This window comes from Miniopterus schreibersii, assembly GCF_964146895.1.
Source record: "Miniopterus schreibersii genome assembly, chromosome: 6".
Taxonomy (NCBI): domain Eukaryota; kingdom Metazoa; phylum Chordata; class Mammalia; order Chiroptera; family Miniopteridae; genus Miniopterus; species Miniopterus schreibersii.
The window spans coordinates 38,010,618-38,033,517 of record NC_138107.1 but is presented as its reverse complement, the minus strand read 5'-3'; the positions used below and the strand labels follow the sequence as shown (position 1 = coordinate 38,033,517).

Sequence of the window (22,900 nt, the reverse complement as noted above, 5' to 3'; positions counted from 1 at the left end):
ACAGCTTAGAAAATTTTAATGAAATTTTATTTTTGTTAAAATATCTGAGGAAATTTGTGTGTGTATATCTGCAAAGAACTTACTTTGGTATGTATGTGTTGATATTTTGGTTCTCCAGAATACTTCTATTTATTTTGCATTTTTCAATTTTAATCTATTTTATGTCTATAAGACTAAAAAGCACAGCCTAACGAGGGAAGGCATTTAGATTTGTAACTACTGTAAAGTCATTAATGTGCATCCAGAAAGTAGCATCAACATTTAAGGTGGAGAGGAAAAGTTAGTTGTTTTTCTATCCACACGTTCTTCTAATTCTTATCCCTCCAGTTTGTTTGCCCTTTGAGCTCTGGAACTGGAAATTGGCTGAAAAACAGAAGAGATTTAAATGGGGCATTTTATAATTTGCATTTAACTAGTGATCAAGCTAAGAAAGGACTCAGTCTTCATTTTTATTTCTACCTTGGATACTATGTTGCAGGTTACAGTTACAAAGGAATTACATGAGCCTTCCAAAGTAAAAATGAAGATTCATATAATAAACTTAGCTGTGATTAAGTTTTATCCCAGTTTAATGGGTACTCTAATTAGTAGTGTTATTTACATCTGTCAAGAGCAAACTATTGAAAGTTAATGTTTCTGTAGGAACAGTAATTAATATCACACTTGTTTCATTTTGAACTTTTGTATATATGTATTAATAAAATTTTATGTTTAAATAACTATTCTTTTCATGGAGACTAAGTGATTATGGCAGGTGGTATTTTACTCACTTGACAGTTAAACTTTAAACTTTAGTTAAACTTTAGAAACAAAGAACAAATATTAGATTGCTCACATTGAGGCAGGCCTGTGCTGATTTAGATTTTCTGATTTCTATTTCTAGAGTTATATAATGTATTAGTAGATTCATTATTTATTTATTTAAATATATCTTTATTGATTTCAGAGAGAGGAAAGGAGAGGGAGAAAGAGAGAGAGAAACATCAATGATGAGAGTGTCATTGATCGAGCCCACAACCCGGGCATGTGCCCTGACCAGGAATCGAACCCCGATGGCCTGGATCCTAGGCTGACACTCAACCACTGAGCCACGCCCGGCCAGGCATTAGATTCATAATTTAAAAGAGAATGTTGGCAACATCTTTCTAAATGTGGTAGTTAGTTTCTGTAAAGAGTCATGTGAGAGGTAAAATGATTATTGGAATATATCTATAATTGAACTACACTAATATTTGTTTTAAAATAAAAAAAGTATAAAAATTTTCATTTTAGATCCTACAGATGTCTACACTTGGGGAGATAATACAAATTTCACCCTGGGTCATGGAAGCCAGAATAGCAAACACCATCCAGAATTGGTGGATCTGTTCTCCAGAAGCGGAGTTTATATTAAGCAGGTATTTTGAAGTATAATCTTAGTACTTTTAGAGATTAAAAAGAACTTCTGTATTTGATAGCTCATCTTTTCATTTATATTATGTTAACTTTGTCGAAGATATGATAATATATTTGCATGAAGAAATCAATCAACAGAACTTTCCTCATTTATCTTAGATTTTGTTAGCCTTAATCATATTTACACTGTGTAAAATAGCAGAAACCTATGAGATATTTGTCAAGCACTGTTGGAAATTCAAAGGCACTATACAGATATTAATTTAATTTTAAAAGGGTAGACCTTCTGTTGATTATCTAGCTTTGTTTCCGTTTAACAAAAATTAAGAGTTTTTCAAGTTGTTTCTCAAGTGAATTCATTGTTGAAACTTAGTTTCACTAGTTTTACGTAAGTGAACCTGAGTTCTTAAATATAAGTAATTGTAAAATTAATTGATATAATTGTAAAGGTTTGGTCTTCTATTATTATGCTGATGTTATCTTCCATTTCTATGGATTTTACTACTGTTGACATACTCTTCTTTCTACCACTGTGTGTGTGTGTGTGTGTGTGTATGTATTAAACTGAGCTTGAACAGGTCTTCAGAATTCTTCTTAAAATGGTATTCCACCCATCAGCAGCCACTAATGACTGATCAGAGTTGGGGCACTTTAGAAAGATACTTGTTTTCCTTTTTTTTAAATCCTCACCTGAGGGTATGGTCTTTTTAAAAAATTTTTAAACTTTTTTTTAGACAGAGAGGAAGGGAGAGAGAGAGAAAACAAACACACACATCAATGTGAGAGAGAAACATCGATCAGTTGCCTCCCATTCGGCCCCAACTGGGGTTCGAACTCGCAGTCTTTTGGTGTATGGGACGATGCTCCAACCAACTTGAGCCACCTGGCCAAGGCTCTGTTTTCCTTGTCTGTGTTAGTACATGGACATAGATTTCATGAACTAAGATTTTTTTTCAGGAGCAGGGGTTTTTACACAAGGGTGAAGGGCATCCCCCCAACTTGTCTCTCTGTCTTCAAATGGTATTTCCTCTTCTTATAGGGACACTAATCCTATTAGATCAGGTAATGACCTCACTTTAACTTGACCACATCTGCAGAGGCCCTACTCCAAATAAGGTTGTATCACAGGTGTCAGGGGTTAAGATAAGAACATGTCATTTGGGGTCACAATTCAACCCATGATGGCAAAGAGGCTGAGCTGTGGTGAGATCAGGGCAGAGCCTGAAGCTGGGTTTCAGATTTAGCATTTCTTTGAAGTCTCCATTTTTAATCTTAAAAATTCTTGCATTTAAAAATAATTTCTGTTATATATTCATGTTTGTTTTAATGTGAACTAACCTATTTTTTGTAAAAGAAGCTAGACTGATTTGTACATGCCAGGAGTCAGCACGCTGTAGCCCACGGAACAAACCTGGCTCAGCACCTGTCTCTGTAAATAAGTAAGATCAGAGCACCAAGGGAAAAAAAAAAAGTAAAGGAATGATGGTGACATTAGAAAACCAGAAGCTGATTGTACCTTCTGATCTGAAGATATATGTGCTATAGAAAAATTGAGCATATTCCATTTGGCAGAGTTATGGATGAAACAGTACACTCAAAGAGAAAGCTACAGCCCTGGCCAGTGTTGCCTGATGGTTAGAGCCCCCCCCCCCATCCCATCCCACACACACTGAAGGGTGGAGGGTTCGATTCCAGGTTAAGGGCATGTACCTGGGTTGCAGGTTCCATCCCAGGCCCGGTGGGGGTGTGTGTGGGAGGCAACCAATCGATGTCTCTCTCTTCCCCCCTCCCTCCCTTCCATTCTTCTCTAAAAATCAATGGAAAAAATATCTTCAAGTGAGGATTTACCAAAAAAAAGAGAGAAAGGTACTTTTCAGTTAAGTCAAAGAAGTGAGAGTGCTTTTTGAAGAGATTAAGGATGTAAGGGATTTTATTTACTACAGAATGAGGGTTGAAGCAGACATTGGACAGATTTGAGAGGAAGGAAAGCAGCCAAAATATCAGTCAGAAAAGAGGAAACAAGTTTATGGAAATATTTACTGAGCACCAATTACAGGGGTGGGCAACAGTAGGTTTACAGTTGTGAGTACATGAAACAGTTTATTCTTGTGTTATTAATTATTGTGTTATTTATTTGTATTACAACTGTAAACCTACTGTTGCCCACTCCTGTATAGAGCGCCCTGTTGGTTACTGAAAAAGGGCTGATTCTGTAGTGTAGTGCCAAATGAATTAACTACCAAGGGACAGAGATTGTTAATATTATCATAATATATTTCTGAGAATTAAGATGAAAAGCCATGATCAGTTATCTTCTTTAAAATGTTGGGGTTTTAAAGTTTAAAGAGATTAATCAAAGAACTTATATGCATAAATGCATAACCCATGGACACAGATAATAGTATGGAGAAGGCCTGGTTAGGGCAGATGCAGGATGGACGGGATCAATGAGGGGACACAAAAGGGGGACATCTATAAAGATAAAGATAAATTTAAAAAATAAAGAAAATTTAAAAAATAATAATGAATTTGGAGATCTTAAGTTCTGGTAGTGGTTAGCATAGTAGAAGTCAAATTGCAGAATGGCATTCTAATATTTAGTATAAAATTGAACAAAATATCATTTCTGGTTTCATAAAATGATTTTTTTCTTTCAAATTCCAACTTTGTATAATAAATTTGGATGCAACTTTGAGTTTTATTTTTAAACTTTCAGGTATTGGTGGTATAGCTCAATGAGATAATGACTTTTTGCATTATTTATGATAGGCACATATATTTCTAGAACTTGCCAGCTGACTTAAGGATATGTGTAAATAGAACTTGAAATTCAGCTTATAATTTTATTTTCCAAAGGAATTTGACTTTCTGGAAAATAATTCTAGGATTTTTTTATTTCTTAACATCCTTTTATATTGTAAGTTAGAAATGTTTATAGGTAGCATACAAATATAAATGCAGCCTGGCTGCTATAGCTCAATTGGTTGAACATCATCCCATGCACCAGGAGGTCGCAGTTGGATTCCTGGTCAGGGCACATGCCCAGGTTGTGGGCTCTATCCCCAGTAGGGGTCGTGGAGAAGGCAGCCAATCGATGTTTCTCATCGATGTTTCTCTCTCTCCCTCTCCTTTCCTCTCTCTGAAATCAAAAAATAAGTATAAATGCAAGTAATTTTTAAAAATAAGAAAAAAGGATTGTTAAATGGGATTAATGTAAAATAAGTATGCTGCACATTAGATTCGCTGAAGAAATAGCACAGTGTGGCCTGGCGGTTAGGTATGTAAGTACATGCATATTTGAAACTTTTGTTGGTTTCTAGTTATTGCCTTCTGCTGATGCAGTTCAACCATTTCAGTACCCTTGTCTTCTGGTAAGAATGTATGAATATGTAAGTGTGATATTAAAGTTATATTAGACAAAATTAGAGGTTTAAAAGGACACACTGTCTACCCCCCTTCCCCATGTGTAGGTGATGTTGCTTTTTAAAAATAATTTTAGCCCTGGCCAGTTTGGCTCAGCGGTTAGAGTATCTGCCCTTGGACCGAAGGGTCTCCGTTCAACTCCTGTTCAAGGGCATGTACCTGGGTTTCAGGTTTGATCCCTGACCGGGGGTGTGTGTGGGAGGCAACCAATTGATGTGTCTCCCTCAATCACATCGATGTTTTTCTCTCTTTCTCTCTTCTTCTCCCCCCTCCTCCCTCCCACTCTCCCTAAAAATCAATGGAAAAAATATCCTCGGGTAAGGATTAATAACAAAAAAATACTTTTATCTTAAGACATTTCCATTTTCTTTAATAACATATGTCACTGTTTGGTAATTTTTCTGCTTCACATCGCACTCTGCTCAGTTCTTGCTGTTTGGGAAACAAGTGGCTACTGCTTTCTGTAGTTGAAGACTTAAGGTTTATATTTTCCTTTGTTTAGTCTCTTCTGTGGGTAACAGGTGCTTAATTCCTCCTTTATCCTTTTTTATGTCTGTTTTTAGACATAGTTTTGAAGTAGAATATGTATATTTCTAATTTTTATTACAGAAAACTGTAAATGTGTACAAAGTAGAGAGAATAGTTTGAATCCCATGTACCTATCATCCAGCTTAAAGAGTTAGCAGTAATTTATTATTAGTATTTTAAATAAAATTAAGACATTTTATTCAGAGAATTTTAATAATATTCTCTTGTTTTCCCATAGGTGGTGCTTTGTAAATTTCACTCAGTATTTCTGTCTCAGAAAGGGCAGGTCTATACTTGTGGTCATGGTCCTGGAGGACGTTTAGGCCATGGAGATGAACAGACATGCTTGGTAATTGAAATGTTTAGGTAACTTTAGTAAAATTTTGATAAACTGGAAGCTTTTATTAACTAAAAAATTTGTTTTAACCAGCTATATGGAGAAAATAATGTACCAATTGGTAATAGACTTTTTAATAATCAATAATTTTTTGGTATATCATGTTCAAATTAAGGATTTAGATACAGTGCAAAATTATAAAGCATCAAGGAAAAAATTTTCTTACAGCAAATATTGGGAAAGGGACTACTGGTATGTTTACCGTAGATTAAAGAGTGCTTTAAAAAGGAGAGCTGTTATCATAGCTTCCTTTTTTAAGGTTTATTATATTCTAGGCATTGTTCATAAAGCCTTAACAGCCCTGTGAGGTTATAGGCATTATTATTCTCATTTTATAAATAATGACAATAGTAATAGCTATCATTTATTGATTGTTTACTCTGTGCCAGAGACTATTGTGTTTTATACTTACCAAATCATCTACTCCTAATACCAATACAATTATCATCTAAAATACTTTTATTGTTTTGTGTTCAGCTGAAGGAAGTGAAATACAGAGAGGTTAAGAGATTTAATTGAGATCAAATAGCTAGTAAATGTCTCATTGAAGGGATGGATTGTTTCCTGTATTTTTATTTATTCAATACACCAATGAATTCTTTGGCTGAAGAGCTCACTTATTCATACCAAACAAATTTGCACTTGGTGTATAATAAGGGCTCAAAAATCATTTGTTGAATTAAATTATTTTATTGAAATGTCTTAACTGGGGTTTTGTGTTTTACTAATAAACCAGTGTCTTAAACTCATCTACTCCTTGGTGAATTGTAGAATTTATCATGATAGAGACATATACCAGTCATGTCATTTTAGGCATAGTATCATCAAATTCTACTTGTATTTCTATAAAAATTATACTAAGTTAATTTTATTTTGTAGGTCCCTAGGCTTGTGGAAGGGCTGAGTGGTCATAATTGTTCCCAAGTGGCAGCTGCTGAGGATCATACTGTTGTATTAACTGAAGATGGATGTATTTATACATTTGGTCAAAATACTTTTCATCAATTAGGAATTATTCCTCCACCTTCCAGTTGTAATGTACCCAGACAGGTAAACTTTTATTTTAAACAATAAGGTGATTATTTGCTGTAAACCTGTATGGACAAAAAGATGGACGGTATTGACAGAGCAGGTTATTTTACTTATATTCACTAATAAATATTTTTCAAAGGAGAAACTAAGCATAGTACAAATTAGCATTTGTTTGGAGTAAGAAAGAGAGCACTTGGGAAATTAGGCACCAAACTGCCTTAGATTAACTTCTAAGTATTCATAAGCCAAGGGGGACCCAGAATTTTGGGGTTTAAGGCCCTCTTTAAAAACACCAAACACCAAGCCCTGGCCTGTGTAGTACAGTGGTTAGAGTGTTTGTCTTTGCACCAAAGGGTTGCAGGTCCGATCCCTGGCTCTGTTCAGGGCTTGTGTGGGAGGCAACAAATCAATGTTTCTCTCTCACATTGATGTATTTCTCTCTTTCTACCCCTTCTCCCCCCCTTCCTCTCCCCCTCTCTCTCTCCCCCTTTTCCTCTCCCTCCCTCTTCCTCCCTCCCCCTCCCCACACTCCGTTCAGCTCTCCCTCCTTTCCTCCCATTCTCTCTAAAAATCAATGGAAAAAATATCCTTGAGTGAAGATTAACAACAAAAAAAGAAATTAATAACACCGAGTTTATAAATACAAAATGGGCTATGCAAGTGAGGCACCTGGAAGCCTAAGCTTATTAGCTTCGTGGTAAATCTACCTCTGTGCAGAAATCACACCTAGCAAGTTGATGTGAAGGGATATAGGTCCAAAAGCTATTGCTCTTTGTTCTAGTTTCCCCCTCCAATTTGTACAGCCACTACCAGAAAGGTACCCTTTTCTCAACTTCAGGGACAGACCTAGTACACAGAACTGGGACTGGTGCTCTAAATATGTTACTAGAATCATTATCCGTAATAAATGTGTTCAGCTCATAATATTTTGTAGTTTAGATGTTAAATCTCTTCACTGGATTTAATCCTTTTATTTAAAATTATTATTAGATATATATTTTTTATTAATAAACTTTTAGATCCATTGATTTTCCATTTGGGATGGCTAATGAATCAATAAGAATTACCCCAAAATAATTGGAGGTAGTCTCCAATCTGTGGTACTCCTCCCCCACCCCTCCAATCCTCAGCTGAGGATATGTTTAGAAAGAGGAAGGGGGAGGGGGTGAGAGAGACACACACACAGGGAGAGACAGTGAGAGAGACATGCATCCATGCAAGAGAAACATAGATCGGTTGCCTCCTGTACTTGCTGCCCTGACTGGGGATTTAACCTGCAACCTAGTGCCCTGACTGGGAATTGAACCTGCAGCCCTTTGATGCACAGGATAGCACTCCAGCCAACTGTACCACCTGGCCAGGGCATCCAATCTGGTAGTTTTTTAAAGATCCATTTTCTCCAACTGTGGAATTTGTGGATATTTAATCTTTTTGTAGACTTTAGGAATGGTAGATTTTTACTCCATTTTTATTCTCATTGGGTGACTATGTCAGAGCTCTAAATTGATAGGGACCCATATCTAGTATTCTCAATTGGGGGCAGTTTTGCTCCCCAGGATATGTTTGGCCATGTCTAGAGACATTTTTAGTTGTTACAGCTGGGACAGGTGTGGGAGTGGTACTACTGGCATCTAGCAGGTTAGAGTTTAGGGATGCTGCCAAATCTCCTACAATGCACAAGACGATCCCTGACAGCAAAGAATCATCTGGCCCAAAATGCTATTCGTGCCACTGTTGGGAGACCCTGGATATGTCAAATTTAAAAGCACCATATTTTCTAATAAGAATGAGATTACCTGTTTTGCATATTGCTTTTTATGTATTAAAACTGCTGACATAAAGTGGCTGCATCAAAATGTCTTGTGTTCTGAGAAGAGTTGGGGTCTCAGTGTTGACATCTGTTAGTGACAATTACCATTAGTACTTGAAGGGGCACTGGTAGCACATATGCCATATATTTGCTACTCTGTTCTACTGTATCTTTGCAAAATTGTACTAGTTCATAGATATATAGTAAACTGCAGTCTTATTTGTCTTTTGGAATAGATGCAGGCAAAATATCTGAAAGGAAGGACAATCATTGGAGTAGCAGCAGGCAGGTTTCATACAGTGTTATGGACTAGAGAAGCTGTTTACACTATGGGACTAAATGGTGGACAACTGGGTAAGAAATCTTTGACAACACTATCTGAAAAGTAAATTGGATTCTTAAAATGGATGTTTTGTGATTTGTTTATTTGTGTAACTTTTTTAGGTTATTTGCTAGATCCCAATGGAGAAAAGTGTGTAACTGCTCCTCGCCAAGTCTCTGCCCTTCATCATAAGGACATCACTCTATCTTTGGTTGCTGCAAGTGATGGGGCCACAGTCTGTGTTACCACAAGGGGAGATATTTACTTACTTACAGACTATCAGTGCAAGAAGATGGCTTCTAAGTATGTGTACTTCTGTGAAAGAAACAGAACTTTAATAATAGTTCAACTCTTCCAGCAAATATCATTATCAGCTTTAGGCTATGCTCTGAAATGTCAAATGGAGAAAATGGAATGGTGGGGAAGTTAGGAGTTTTTATCTTTGATGATCTTAGTCTTTTGGCAAGCATCCAGTGGATATATGTAAAAGTTCTTTGTAAGTTATAAAACAATATTTCTGAATTATGGTAACATACAGTTAAATATGACTTATAAATTTTCTTTTTTATGGTTCTTGTATACAGAACTAGATTAATTTTAATTCTTGGTTTGTGATACAGTCATTGGTTCATGTGTATTCTTTTTTACATTGTGCATTTATTTATTTTAAAAAGAAATCACATACCATGGACCCAGTCCAAGTGTTTTTACCTAACCGGTATATTTTTAATCTTTGTATAGCCTACTGTTATCTGAATGCATGTTATAGTAGCATTCAGTAAACTAGCAGTTGGTTTGCTAATCAAAAAGCCAGTTAAAGTGGAGAATCATAACGTGAAGGTTTAAGTCTGTATGGGTCTACCAATTGGACTTCCCTGTATTTCCTGTATGTCATATTTATAATGTGTCACCTATGATTTTATTTTGAATGATTTAAAGAACAAGTGCTTAAAAACAATTGTGAAGTAAGTTATGTGGAGAATACTATAATTTTCATACATTTCACTCTTTTATAATTGATTTTTTTTTTGCTACTCATAGTTATCATGTCATTCCAAAGTATTTAACTTTTATAGAAAACATTTTTTTCAGACTGTCTTATCGGTTTATATAATATTTCTTTATATTATATAATTGTAGTAATAAATACAAGTAGAGAAATAGATCTTTGACCCTAGAAAAGTATAGCTCAATTAGTGGAAGCAGTAGTGTGCAGGAATTCTAGAGAGCAACCATCTAACTTTAAAAGTAATCAGACATTGAAAATGAAATGCAATGAAATGTACTTTTGCTAATGTAAATGATATGGTAACTTCTTCATAAATAAATACCATCCCTGAAATTAGCTCAGGAGCAGAAAATGTGATCATCAATTTGTTACAACTTCTGTGTATAACAATTAGAAACTTATCTATTATAGGTCATATTTCAGTTACAGAAACATGAAAATGTGAACATACATGTTTCTTAGAACTGAGTAGATTTTTTGTGAGTAGGAAGTAATTTGTGGAATATGAAGGTTTTTAGTTAACATTTATAAAACTTGCCCTGATTAACATTAAATTACATAAATATGTCATATCCAAGTTTTCACTAAGAAAATTCTTTTGTTGCAGATTGTTACAACATGGTAATTTTGAAGTGAAAAAATCTTAAATTGTAGGCAAAATATCTTAAATAAGAGGGAGGATAATCATTGGAGTAGCAGCAGGCAGGTTTCATACAATACTATAGGCACATCACATGTGCAGATATAATGAAATGTGTGGTTAGTGGATGAGTTATTAAATTAACAATATTGATGATTTTCATGGTAGCTATATCTATGGTTGTTCATATTTGAAACTAAGGATTTCTATATTGTTTTGAAGTTTAAAATTTTTCTTTTCTGTTAAAATGCAAATACACTTAGGAGTTTTTAGCTTTATCTGTTATTTAAACTTGAGTGCATGCGTGACATCAGCAGTCAGGGCTTTAGATGTTTAATGTGTGTAGAGGCCTTTTGAGAGGAAAGGATTGCTACAGAAAGAAACAGCCATGTGTAGGGGAAACTTATAGAAAAGGAGGGACTAAGGATACCAAAGGCTAAATCATTTTACTTTACCTTTCATAATAATCGCCCTGGGTTCTTTAAAATTGAGCCATTTGTATTTTAGAGAACATATTAATCTAGACTTTTTCTTTTTACCCAGGCAGCTAAACTTGAAAAAGGTCCTTGTATCTGGGGGACGTATGGAATACAAGGTTGATCCTGAACATTTGAAAGAAAATGGGGGTGAAAAAATTTGTATTCTTGCAATGGATGGAGCTGGAAGGGTGAGTATATATATATATATATATTTATGCAAAAGTGTAGTAATCTTACTGTCAGTTGTTAGCAGTAGAGGACCTGATAATGTGTAAATGTATTTCAATGATAGTGATGACTTCTATTGACTGTTTCTCAGTTTATATTGACATCCAGTACTAATTAGTATGGAGCTGATTATTTTAAAGAAAGTATGATGACATTTAACTAATGTTGCATAGTACTGCTTTGTTAAGCTATAGTTTAAAATTCATATACTGTGCTTAAAATGGAAATAAGTAAAGGATTTTGATGGGGTGTTTTATATATACACAGTATTGATAAGTGATTTACACAGTATTGATAAGTGATTCAGTATTGATAACTGAATTACATAGATATGAGGTATGTTATCTAAATACTCTTTAAAAAAAGTTAAGCAGGCAATATTAAAAATTTGATGCATAATTGGAAAATTTTCCCCAGATTCAGCTTTAAACAAATGTATACATTATATACACATATATATACAAGCACACACATATATATGCAGAGATTATGAAAGATAATGTATATAAAAGATCGCTATATAAAGTATCTTATCTCATCACTTAAGTAAATACTGTAGAGTTTTAATTTTAGTTTCCTGTGAAAATATATCAGTATATTTCTTTAATAAAACTGTTAATTTAAAAATATATATTATACATTAGTAGACTGAAAGAATTTTACTCTGACTGGGAAAACAGATTGCTTTCTGCTTTTTGCTTATAAAATAAATCATACAATAAGAATGTTTTTCTGTGGTCTATAAAGTGCTGTAAATTTTGACATTTTAGAATTTGAAGAGTTAAAATCATAAAGCTTCACCTACTGGTACAGTACAGGCATAAATCTATTGTAGTTAATCATTTTAATAGACGGAACTATATTTAACAATTAGAGCTTGAATTTGTACTTATGGAAGGGAGCAGAGGTATGGGATTACATAAAAACTTGAGTATAAAAAACTTACATTTAACTTTGGGGTGTTTCATTTATATGGGTCTAGCTTATAACTCTGGATATTTACTTTCTGTAAAATTTAGTCTTACTAATAAAAACCAAACTGTGAAGGAATTATTCAATCAATAGAGCCCCCTTTTTTTGTGTGTACATAACTTTTGAGTGACTTTGGCAGATACCATTTTGTGCTTTACTTTTCTTAGTTATGAGGGGATTTAACTTTTAAATCAATAGTGTTAATTTTTCAAATGAAATCTTATTTGGAATGGCAGTCTATAAAGCAGATTTAAAAGGGTTGCTGCTCTGGATAAAGCTGGATTGGGAAACCCAGCACCCAATCTCATCATTTTCAGTGTCCTTGAGCAGCAGCCCCTAAGCCATTTTTCAGGAACACTGTAGTTTGCAGAACCACTAGAAAGCCATTGAACTCTATGATGATTATTTCTGTCTCTAAAATTTTGTTATAGTTATATAATTTAGTTATACATATGTCTTTTTTGTCTTTAGAGTCAAATTTGGACTTTCACAGAATGATTTTCATTATTCTTGTAAATAGATATTACAACAAATCTGGTATCTAAGTTTTACTTTTAAGATTTTTGGTTTTCTTTAGCATTGTAGCTGCTCTATATGCCCCAAACAAGCAATACTGAAAATTATTTCTTTTTATTTATTTATTTTTATTATTATTATTTTTTAAATATATAGGAAAGGAGAGGCAGAGAGGTAGAAACATCAATGATGAGAGGGTCATTGATCAAGCCCACAACCCGGGTATGTGCCCTGACCAGGAATTGAACCCTGATCGCCTGGATCCTAGGTCTATGCTCAACCGCTGAGCCACACCCGGCTGGGCTGAAAATTCTTTCTTTCTTTTTTTTTTTTTTTAAATATATTTTTATTGATTTCAGAGAGAGGAAAGGAGGGGGAGAGAGAGAGATAGAAACACCAATGATGAGAGAGTCATTGATCGAGCCCACAACCCGGGCATGTGCCCCGACCGGGAATCGAACCCCAATCACCTGAATCCTAGGTCGACGCTCAACTGCTGAGCCATGCCTGGCCGGGCCTGAAAATTATTTCTTAAGAGGAGTGTCTTTGAAGCATATTTAATGCTTCCTGTTTGCTTGATGTAGTTTTTCTGAAAGACACAGTTCTTTAAAACCATCTTGACTTTTATGGTATCTGTGTTTTTCTACAGAATGAACATTGAAACATATTAATGAGAACTTTTATTTTAGAAATATTACCTCTTGATTTCAGTTTTTGGTTAATCAGATGCTCTATTGCTTTTTATTCCAATGTAATTTGGTTTATTTTAGGTGTTTTGCTGGAGATCAGTCAGCAGTTCTCTGAAGCAGTGTCGATGGGCTTATCCACGACAAGTCTTCATTTCTGATATTGCTTTAAATAGGAATGAAATTTTATTTGTCACCCAGGATGGAGAAGGATTTAGAGGGAAATGGTTTGAAGAAAAAAGAAAGAGTTCTGAAAAGAAAGGTCAGTTCATACATAAAAGTTCTTTTCAGTTAATCTTTAATTTCACAAGATTTATTATTAGATTTAATTAAGTGTTACTAGGTTTTCTTTTGATTTGGGTGTATGTGCAGGTAAACAGAAGGAATATGATCTGCTTAAATGTGGAGTTTTCAACTTTTTATCTGTCCCTGCATACCCTGAGGTCATGGTACATTCTCATCAGTAACGGTGGCTTGCTATTGCTAATTGCTAGCCTTTATTTTAGGGATAGGGAAGTGTAAAGTTAAAAAAACAAACAAACAAAAACAACTTCCAGATGGTTGTGAACCATCTTCCAAGCTCCCGTTTTTGTGTTTCTCTCCAAATTGAGAATTTAGTAGCTTACGCTATATTTTTGTTTTTTTACACACTTGTATATATAAAATTAAAGTTTTAAAAGGTATAACTCATGACTTAAAGGAAAATCACAGGAAGAATAAAGTTTGTACGTTCATTGAGAATTTAAAATAAAGTACAGCTTTTTAAAACAATTGCTGAATAATTGAAGACAAGTTTTTTATTCATTTCTTGATGAATATAAAGAATAGCTTTAAGATGCCACCAGTGAAAATAGAAATTATTCATTATATAGTTCTTTCTTAATTATCCGATTATAAATTTATAAACTTGTGGATTACCTACATTGTTTTTTAACTTAGGTTAGTGACTTTTTCTTTTATCCATAAATAATAATCAGTTGATTTTTTTTCCTCTCAGAAAAACTAGTATTTATCATTTTACATCTCATTGCTCCCACCCTAGCCTGTCACATGGACTACTGTAAAAATAATTTTCTTATTTCCACTCCTGTTTCTTTTTATCTATTCTCAAGTGTTTACCAGAGTGAGCTTTTAAGACCTGATCCTAATATTCCTGTATTTCAAAACTCTTTAATGGTTTGCTCATTACCAACACATGGCCCATAAGGCCCCAGGCCCCTGCTGCGACTCTTGTCTATGTCTCTGAATTCATCTGGAATTTTCTTCCCTTCACTTACCACTCTCCAGTCACATTGACCCTGTCCAGTTGTGATTAGTCCCAGGGCCTTTCCTAAGTTTTCATATCTAAGCTTCATTTATACTTCATCAGAGTTGTTTTTTACTGATTCCTTAATCTAAACTGAGTTATCTTGTTTCACTTTTAGCATTTATTCCCTTTGTATTTTTATCATGCAACTTATTTTTACTTGTTTTTATGTATTTATCTTTGTGATTAATTTTTTAAATGCTTGTCTCCTATAAGATGGCAAGGACCATGTCTGTTCTATATTCTTAGCATTCAAGATATTTCCTGGCACATAGAAGTCATCTGCTGAATGAACAAATCAGTTTTTGTATGCTAAAAATATATAAAGAACATTTATAATTATTCAGAAAATTATATATGCCAGATAGAGGGCTAGATTTTAATAATACAAAAATATATAAGATGGGCCCCTGTTCTGAGACACTCATAAATTTGTAGGGGCATAGACTGTGTATATAAATATTTGCAGTTCATGGAGACAAATACTAATATTCACATAATAAGTTTTTTGAGAGTATAGAAACTGGAATAACTGAGTGTTGGGGGAAGATTAGTAAAGCCCCTGAGACTAAAATAGAGTGAATTTGATAGAGGAACCAGGTTTACAGGTTTGACTACAAATGTTGAAGTCCTTAGAATTGTATCTTAGTCGTATTTAGTGGTCTAAAACTGAACTCACACACCCACATCTGTTTTTCAGTGTTTCAACTTAAGTAAATGGCTATCTTTGACACCCCATATTCCCTTACCCTCTATATCCATTTAGTCACCATGTTTTGTCACTTTTGTCTCAAGTATTTCTGAAGTCATTCCACTTTTCTACAGGTTCATTTCTACATCCTCAATCTATATCGTTTATTGTTTTTTCTGGACTCTTAGTTTTCTAAATAATCTCTTTGTCTTTGGTTTTATTTACTTTAACCATACTTCATACTGTAGGTAGAATCATTTTTTTTCATGCAAATTTCATACTTTTCTTTCATAGCCTTGATATGACTTGTAATGATATCACTATGTAATGTTTGTCTTTTCTGCTGTAAGTGCACTCCGAGATGGTAGGGACATGCCTATCTTGTTCACTATATCATTCCAGGTAGACTGATGATCACTGCATTGCAGTAGCATAGTGTGGTCACTCTGATATTTGCTGAATAAATGGAAGAAAGGGGGAGGAGGAAAGAAGAGAACAAATAAGCAATCAATTATGAAGATGCTAAGTTTATATATTGTTAATGCAAGCTGAGGAATTTAAAAAGGTAGTTTAATACTAGATTTGCTTTGTAGAAAGATAGCTTTGGTTGCAATGCGGAGGAATTTTGGTGAAAGGGAGAAATTCATGGATAATTGAGAATTGACCCACCAAAATTTCATGTATAATACAATCAATATATAGGGTGCAAATTGTGTTAAAGAGAAAGAGGATGTGGTTTTTCAAATGGACTTAATACATACAAAAGATATTTCTATATTCTCCTAATTGTTTTTCTATTTCATTTACTCCGAAATCATTTTAATAGTTTTAATAAAGCCTTGATTAATGGGAATTTATTTATTTTCTTTTTAGCAGAGATTTTATCAAACCTTCATAATTCCTCATCAGATGTGTCCTGTGTCTCTGATGTAAATAGTGTATATGAAAGAATTCGACTTGAGAAACTTACTTTTGCCCACAGAGCTGTTAGCGTCAGCACAGATCCAAGTGGATGCAACTTTGCAGTTCTGCAGTCAGATCCTAAAACAAGGTATACTTGTATATATTATATTTCATTTTTAGAAGGAACAGTCACTTTTTTGTGTGTGTCCCCCCCCCCCCATAGCTCCTAGACCAAATTTAATTGAAGAGCTGTTGCCATGTCTTTTAGAGACTTTAGACATATAATCATGTTACCAGGATAACTCACAGGTGGAATTTGGTATACTGGAAATGATGAGTGTTCCTTGTAGTTTGTAAACTGATATTTATTGAAAATATTGAGGATGTATACATATATGTTTATGTATTTGTAGGCACACAAATTTATGTCTTTAGTACTTTGTGATGTACTCTTAAGTACTCAGATTCTGAAAAATATATTATAAATATTTGTTATGTAGTTTGCAACAATTTCTGATCCTTGTATATGATGAGACTTGATAAAAGAAGTAATGTAGAGTCATCTGTAGAGTGCGTATCTCTGTACAAGTCTTCTGAGTCACATTAGTAGAGAGATGACAGGTTAAGATAAATATCAAGGGTACTATTGTAAAGGAAAGAAGCCCTAGAAATAGGGTGACCATCCGGCCCATTTTGCCAAGGTCTGTCCTAGTTGGTCCCTCATACCTGGAAGGATAAAATGTAGATTGGGAAGGCATGATTGCATTCTTACAGTACTGAAAGAGTCAGGGTTACAGACCAGTTGTGTGACTGTGTGTGTATTTATCTTTACTTCCTTGAGTTTCTTACTGTTCTAGGATCTGGGACCCTAAGTATTTATTTAGTTCTTTGTATATTTATTTTTCTTGTAAAATAAATCGACATAAAAGAGGAAAAGGTTGAGAACTATATTCTATATTCTTTTTTGAATGTTTTTAGTTATAATTTTTATCATTTAAAACATTTCTATGAAATAGTCATTTGAAATTTATATTCAGTGTTTCTTTGTAGAAAGAGAAAACACTGCTTTCAAAGGAAAACTTAATTCTTATCACTTTAGTTTAGGAGAAAAACCAAAGAGGAGAAGGAATAGAGAAAATTTAAAGGGTGATACAGTATTTAAGACTGTGCAGTATTCTTATATTTTAGGAAATGCCAAATTTAAAATTTTCTGTTTAGTAAATAAAAAGAAATTGCACTTTAAAAGGAGAATTGGCTAGGGATGCTTTTTAAAAAGCTTTTTCTTTAAAGTAAAAGTGATTTTTGTTTCATTTCTAGCCTTTATGAAATTCCAGCTGTGTCTTCCTCATCCTTTCTTGAAGAGTTTGGCAAACTGTTGAGGGAAACAGATGAAATGGACAGCATCCATGATGTGACATTTCAAGTTGGCAACAGAATCTTCCCTGCTCATAAATATATTTTGGCATTGCGTTCTGACTTTTTTCAGAAATTGTTCCTTTCAGATAGTACTTCTTTAGATTTTACAGATGTTTACCGGAAAGACGAAGATTCTGCAGGATGCCCTCTCTTTGTGGTAGAGAAGGTCCATCCTGACTTGTTTGAATACCTTTTACAATTTATATACACAGATACTTGTGACTTTTTAACTCCTGGCTTCAAACCAAGAATTAACTTAAACAAAAAAACAGAAGAATATCAGGTCACGATGAATTCTCATTTGAATAAGATGAATTCCCATGAAGATAATCAGAAGTCAGCATTTGAAGTTTATAAAAGTAATCAAGCACATACAATTAGTGAAAAGCAGAAAAGCAAACCCAAATCTTCCAAAAAAGTAAAAAGTGTTGGGGAAGATGATCCTGTAAGAATGTTGCAAAATGTTGCAAAGAAATTTGGTTTCAGTAATTTGAGTAGTAGGTATGGCTCCTCCTTAATACCTATTTTCGTTTCATGTCCTCCTTTTAAAAATTATCTTTTCCTTTGCTGCTCTGCTCTTTTTCTCCCTCCCTTCCTTCCCCCCTTTTTGCTGGGAGGTATGTGTTTTGTCTTCTCCATTTTCTGCTAAAGCTATCTCTAATGGGACTCCCTGGATTAAAGCATTCAAGTATGGGAACACTGTTACTGGGTTTGAGCCCTCTATGGTGTTTGTGTAACAGATCTGGAGTAGCAGGCAGTGTGGTTGCTGGAAAGAGTACTATCTTTGGAGTTAGACTATAGATATATGTCTTGTAGCTTTACTATAACTAGCAGGGGCAAATTTCTTAGTTTCTTTGAACTTTAGTTTCTCAGTATACAAAATGGGAGGGATAATGCTGACCTCATATTGTTCATGTAGTTTTTGTTGTATAAGATGGGTAAAGCGGCTAACACAGTATTTGTCATATTACAAACCAGACTTTTTGGAATTTTCTATTTTTAAGATATTTATGTTGCCTATGGCAGTATAACTTTAGTTGTAGGGTGGAAGCTGGGAGGAGTGTATGTTTTCTATTTAAAAATAATGAAGGGCCTTGTGCTATAGCTTGATTTTTTTTAAAAATTGTGGGTTTTTTGTCAGTAATGATATTTAATATATTTTGAATTCTAAGTAAAATTGAGGGAGAATGTATGATTATTTCTGTACCACAGAGTGGGAGTTCTTTGAGATATTTTCTAGGTGATATAAACATATAATCATGTTCAGATATAAACTAATTTGTTGGATTTTTGTTGCTTGTTTGTTTTGGTAGAGGAATATATATGCCAATTGTTATTTTTTATCTATTCTTGTTGATAGGTTAGATGGAGTCAGATTTGAAAATGAAAAAATTAATGTTATTTCCAAGAAAACTGGTAACAAACTAAAACTAAATCAGAAAAAATGGTAAGTTTGGAAATGAAGGTAAACTTTTTGTCTCTAGATTTTGGGACCTAAGAGTGGAAATAGAACTCTTTCTTACATATGAAGCAAAATGTATAGGTAGATACACTCTTAACTTTACTGGTATTCTTCATTTTTGGAAACGGACAGTTGAAGTAAATGGATAAAGTGTTAACTGTTTAATAGACATTGGTATAATTTATTTTTCTGATTATTTTCTAATTAGGGAAGATTTTTTATTTTTATTTTTTCTTGCCTGAATTTTGTATTTTTTTTGATCAATAGGAAATGATGTTAGTTAACTCAAAAACCAAACTGGTTATGACTCTTCATTATTATGATGATTCCTTTGTAAATCTTTTCAGTAAGGAATATACTATACTAAATACATTTGTTATTAAATATATATATTTTATAATATCCTCACTCGAGGATATTTTTTCCATTGCTTTTCAGAGAGAGAGTGGAAGGGAGAGAGAGAGAGAGAAACATCAATGTGAGAGAGGCACATGGATTGGTTGCCTCCCACACACGCCCTGACTGGGGTTAGGGATCAAGCCTGCAACTGAGGTACGTGCCCTTGTCCAGAATCAAACTTGGGACCCTTCAGTTAGAGCAGGCGGATGCTCTAACCACTGAGCAAAACTGGCTAGGGCTTTATTAAATATTTTGTTTTTTTATGTATTTATACTTTGTAGGTGAAAAGTTTTTAGAGAAAGAGAAACTGGAGATATCTGGATTATGCTTAGAACACAATGGGTTGTACAAACAAGTGAATTAAAGACCTTTGACTGTGATGTCACTTACTGTTATATTATTAACCCTTGGTCTGTAATGGAAAAGGAAAATTAGAAGAAGGACGGTTTTGAATATCTGACTTCAGTTCCCTTTTAAAATATTATCTTTATTGTAAGGCCCTTATTATCTTCCTTGAAGTGGAAGGAGATGAAGTACTTTATTGTATACCTTCAAGTTGTTTATTCTCTGCTGCCTTTAATGAAGAGAAAGCCAAAAGTTAAGCCAAATCCTATAATGAATTTTCTCATTTGCTAAACATGTAAAGAAATTGTTCTTGCTTTAATTAAATATTTTTCTCGCAGTTCATTTCTGTGTGATGTGACCATGAAATCAGTGGATGGAAAGGAATTTCCTTGTCATAAATGTGTTCTTTGTGCTAGACTTGGTAGGTACACTTTTTTTAGTTGCTGATTTATTTGTTTTAGTATTTTCACTATTTTTATTGAATTTTTTTTTCTTTCAGAATATTTTCATAGTATGCTGAGTAGCTCATGGATCGAGGTAAGATTTAAGTAGAAACCACCTAGGCTGGTAACAACACTTCTTTAGATTTTGGGGAGATTATGTACTAAAGAAAGTAAAAATGAGAACCTGATATTTTAACTCAGTTTTTCTTTTGTATTAAACTTTAATTATGATTAAGCCTGCTGGAAAATAGCAAAACTTACAAATGAAAATTATTGTAGAAAAGCTACTTAAGTCAAAATGTCCCCGTTACTTGGAAGTTTGGAATACAGTGTGTTCCTTTTTCTTAAATTTTCTTGATCCTTTTTCATGTTATAAGGCAATTTAAAATTAGAAGTGTCATTTTAGCTTTGTGTTTTATAAATGTTATATTCTTTTGCATTTGATGTGATTCCTCTTCAGAATTTTTTGTACCAATCTCAATCAGAATATAGTAGTATTTTGCAGTTTAATTGTTTTATTTTATCTTATTTAATTTAGGCTTCCAGTTGTGCAGCTCTGGAGATGCCAATACATTCTGACATACTGAAAGTTATTTTGGACTACCTCTATACTGATGAAGCTGTGGTGATAAAAGGTATTAATAAGAGTTAGAGTAGCCCTGCCAGCTTGGCTCAGCGGTTGAGCATCTACCTAGGATCCAGAGATCTCAGCTTGATTCCTGGTCAGGACACATGCCCAGGTTGTGGGCTTGATCCCCAGCAGGGGGTGTGCAGGAGGCAACTGATCAATGACTCAATCTCATCATTGATGTTTCTCTCTCCCTCTCCCTTCCTCTCTCTCTGAAATCAATTTAAAAAAAAAAAAAAAAAGTTACGGTATTTTAGATTTTTAAGATATTTGAATAATGGTAAAATCAACATGAATCTTAATTTCTACTCTTAATTGAAATAAGTCATCAACAGAAGCTTAATTTAGAGTTAGCAATAGGCACGATTACTAACAGTAAAGGGTGGAAAAAGCAAGTTTTCATTACCTTATGTGAAAATGAACTATATAAGAATTATATTTATTTGTCGAGATTAGATTTAATTGTTGAAAATATTACAGATGACCCCTTTTTACCCCCATTGATTCTCTCCACCCCACCCCCAGCCCTCCCCAGACCAATGTCTGTGTCCATGGGTTATGCTTATAAACATATAAGTTCTTTGATTACTCTCTCCCCTTCCACTCCCCCCTCCCCGCCTTCCCTCTGAGATCCCTCAGTCTGTTCCATGTTTCTATGCCTCTGGATCTATTTTGTTCATCAGTTTATTTTGTTTATTACATTCCACATATAAGTGAGATCATGTGGTAGTTGCCTTTCTCTGACTGGCTTATTTCACTTAGTATAATACTTTCTAGTTCCCTCCATGCTGTCCCAAAGGATAAAAGATCCTCCTTTTTTACAGCTGCATAGTATTGCATGGTGTAAATGTACTGCAGTTTTTTTTATCCACTCATCTACTGATGGGCAGATGGGCTGTTTCCAGATCTTAGCTATTGTAAAGTGCTCTGCTATGAACATAGGGGTGCATAAGTTCTTTGTGATTGGTGTTTTGGGTTTCTTAGGATATATTACTAGAAATGGGATCACTGAGTCAAATGGCAGGTCAACTTTTAATTTTTTTTGAGGAAACTCCATAGTGCTTTCCATAGTGGCTGCACCAGTCTGCATTCCCACCAGCAGTGTACTCGGGTTCCCTTTCTTCACACCCTCGCCAGCACTTGTCATTCATTAATTTGTTGATGGCAGCCATTCTGACAGGTGTGAAGTGGTACCTCATTGTGGTTTTAGTTTACGTCTCTGATGATTAGTGATGTTCAGCAGTTTTTCATATGTCTCTTAGCCATCTGTATGTCCTCTTTGGAGAAGTGTCTATTCAGGTCCTTTGCCCATTTTTTAATTGGATTGTCTGTCACCCTTTTGTTAAGTTGTATGAGTTCCTTACATATTTTGGACATTAACCCTTTATCAGATGTGTCTTTGGCAAATATGTTCTCCCATATAGTGGGCTCCCTTTTCGTTTTGTTGATGGTTGCTTTTGCTATGCAGAAGCTTTTTATTTTGATGCAGTCCCATTTGTTTATTTTCTCCTGCCCTAGGAGATGTATCGGCAAACATACTACTATGAGAGATGTCTGAGATTTTGCTGTTTATGTTTTTCTCTAGGATTTTTATGGTTTTATGTCTTACATTTAAATCTTTTATCCATTTTGAGTTTACTTTTGTGTATGGTGTAAGTTGGTGGTCTAGCTTCATTTTTTTGCATGTACCTGTCCAATTTTCCCAACACCATTTATTGAAGAGACTGTCTTTAAAACGTATGTTCTTGCCTCCTTTGTCAAATATTAATTGACCATAATGGCGTGGGTCAGTTTCTGGATTCTCTGTTCTGTTCACTGATCTATATGTCTGTTCTTGTACCAGTACCAGGCTGTTTTGATTACAGTGACT

General features: G+C 34.3%; 1 protein-coding gene across 2 annotated transcripts in view; it reads left to right on the top strand.

Moving 5' to 3' along the window:
• Positions 1–22,900, top strand: part of IBTK (inhibitor of Bruton tyrosine kinase) — a 70,339-nt gene that overhangs the window by 10,832 nt on the left and 36,607 nt on the right. The window contains exons 4-16 of one of the 2 annotated variants that reach the window (XM_081139983.1): positions 1,273–1,397; positions 5,585–5,695; positions 6,623–6,793; positions 8,822–8,939; positions 9,030–9,210; positions 11,100–11,223; positions 13,522–13,699; positions 16,308–16,485; positions 17,655–18,254; positions 19,114–19,200; positions 20,298–20,380; positions 20,459–20,496; positions 20,941–21,037. In XM_081139983.1, coding sequence (XP_080996109.1) covers positions 1,273–1,397; positions 5,585–5,695; positions 6,623–6,793; positions 8,822–8,939; positions 9,030–9,210; positions 11,100–11,223; positions 13,522–13,699; positions 16,308–16,485; positions 17,655–18,254; positions 19,114–19,200; positions 20,298–20,380; positions 20,459–20,496; positions 20,941–21,037 — 2,091 coding nt within the window. The remainder of the gene's footprint in view (positions 1–1,272; positions 1,398–5,584; positions 5,696–6,622; positions 6,794–8,821; positions 8,940–9,029; positions 9,211–11,099; positions 11,224–13,521; positions 13,700–16,307; positions 16,486–17,654; positions 18,255–19,113; positions 19,201–20,297; positions 20,381–20,458; positions 20,497–20,940; positions 21,038–22,900) is intronic. The other variant, XM_081139984.1, reaches the window with a different exon arrangement.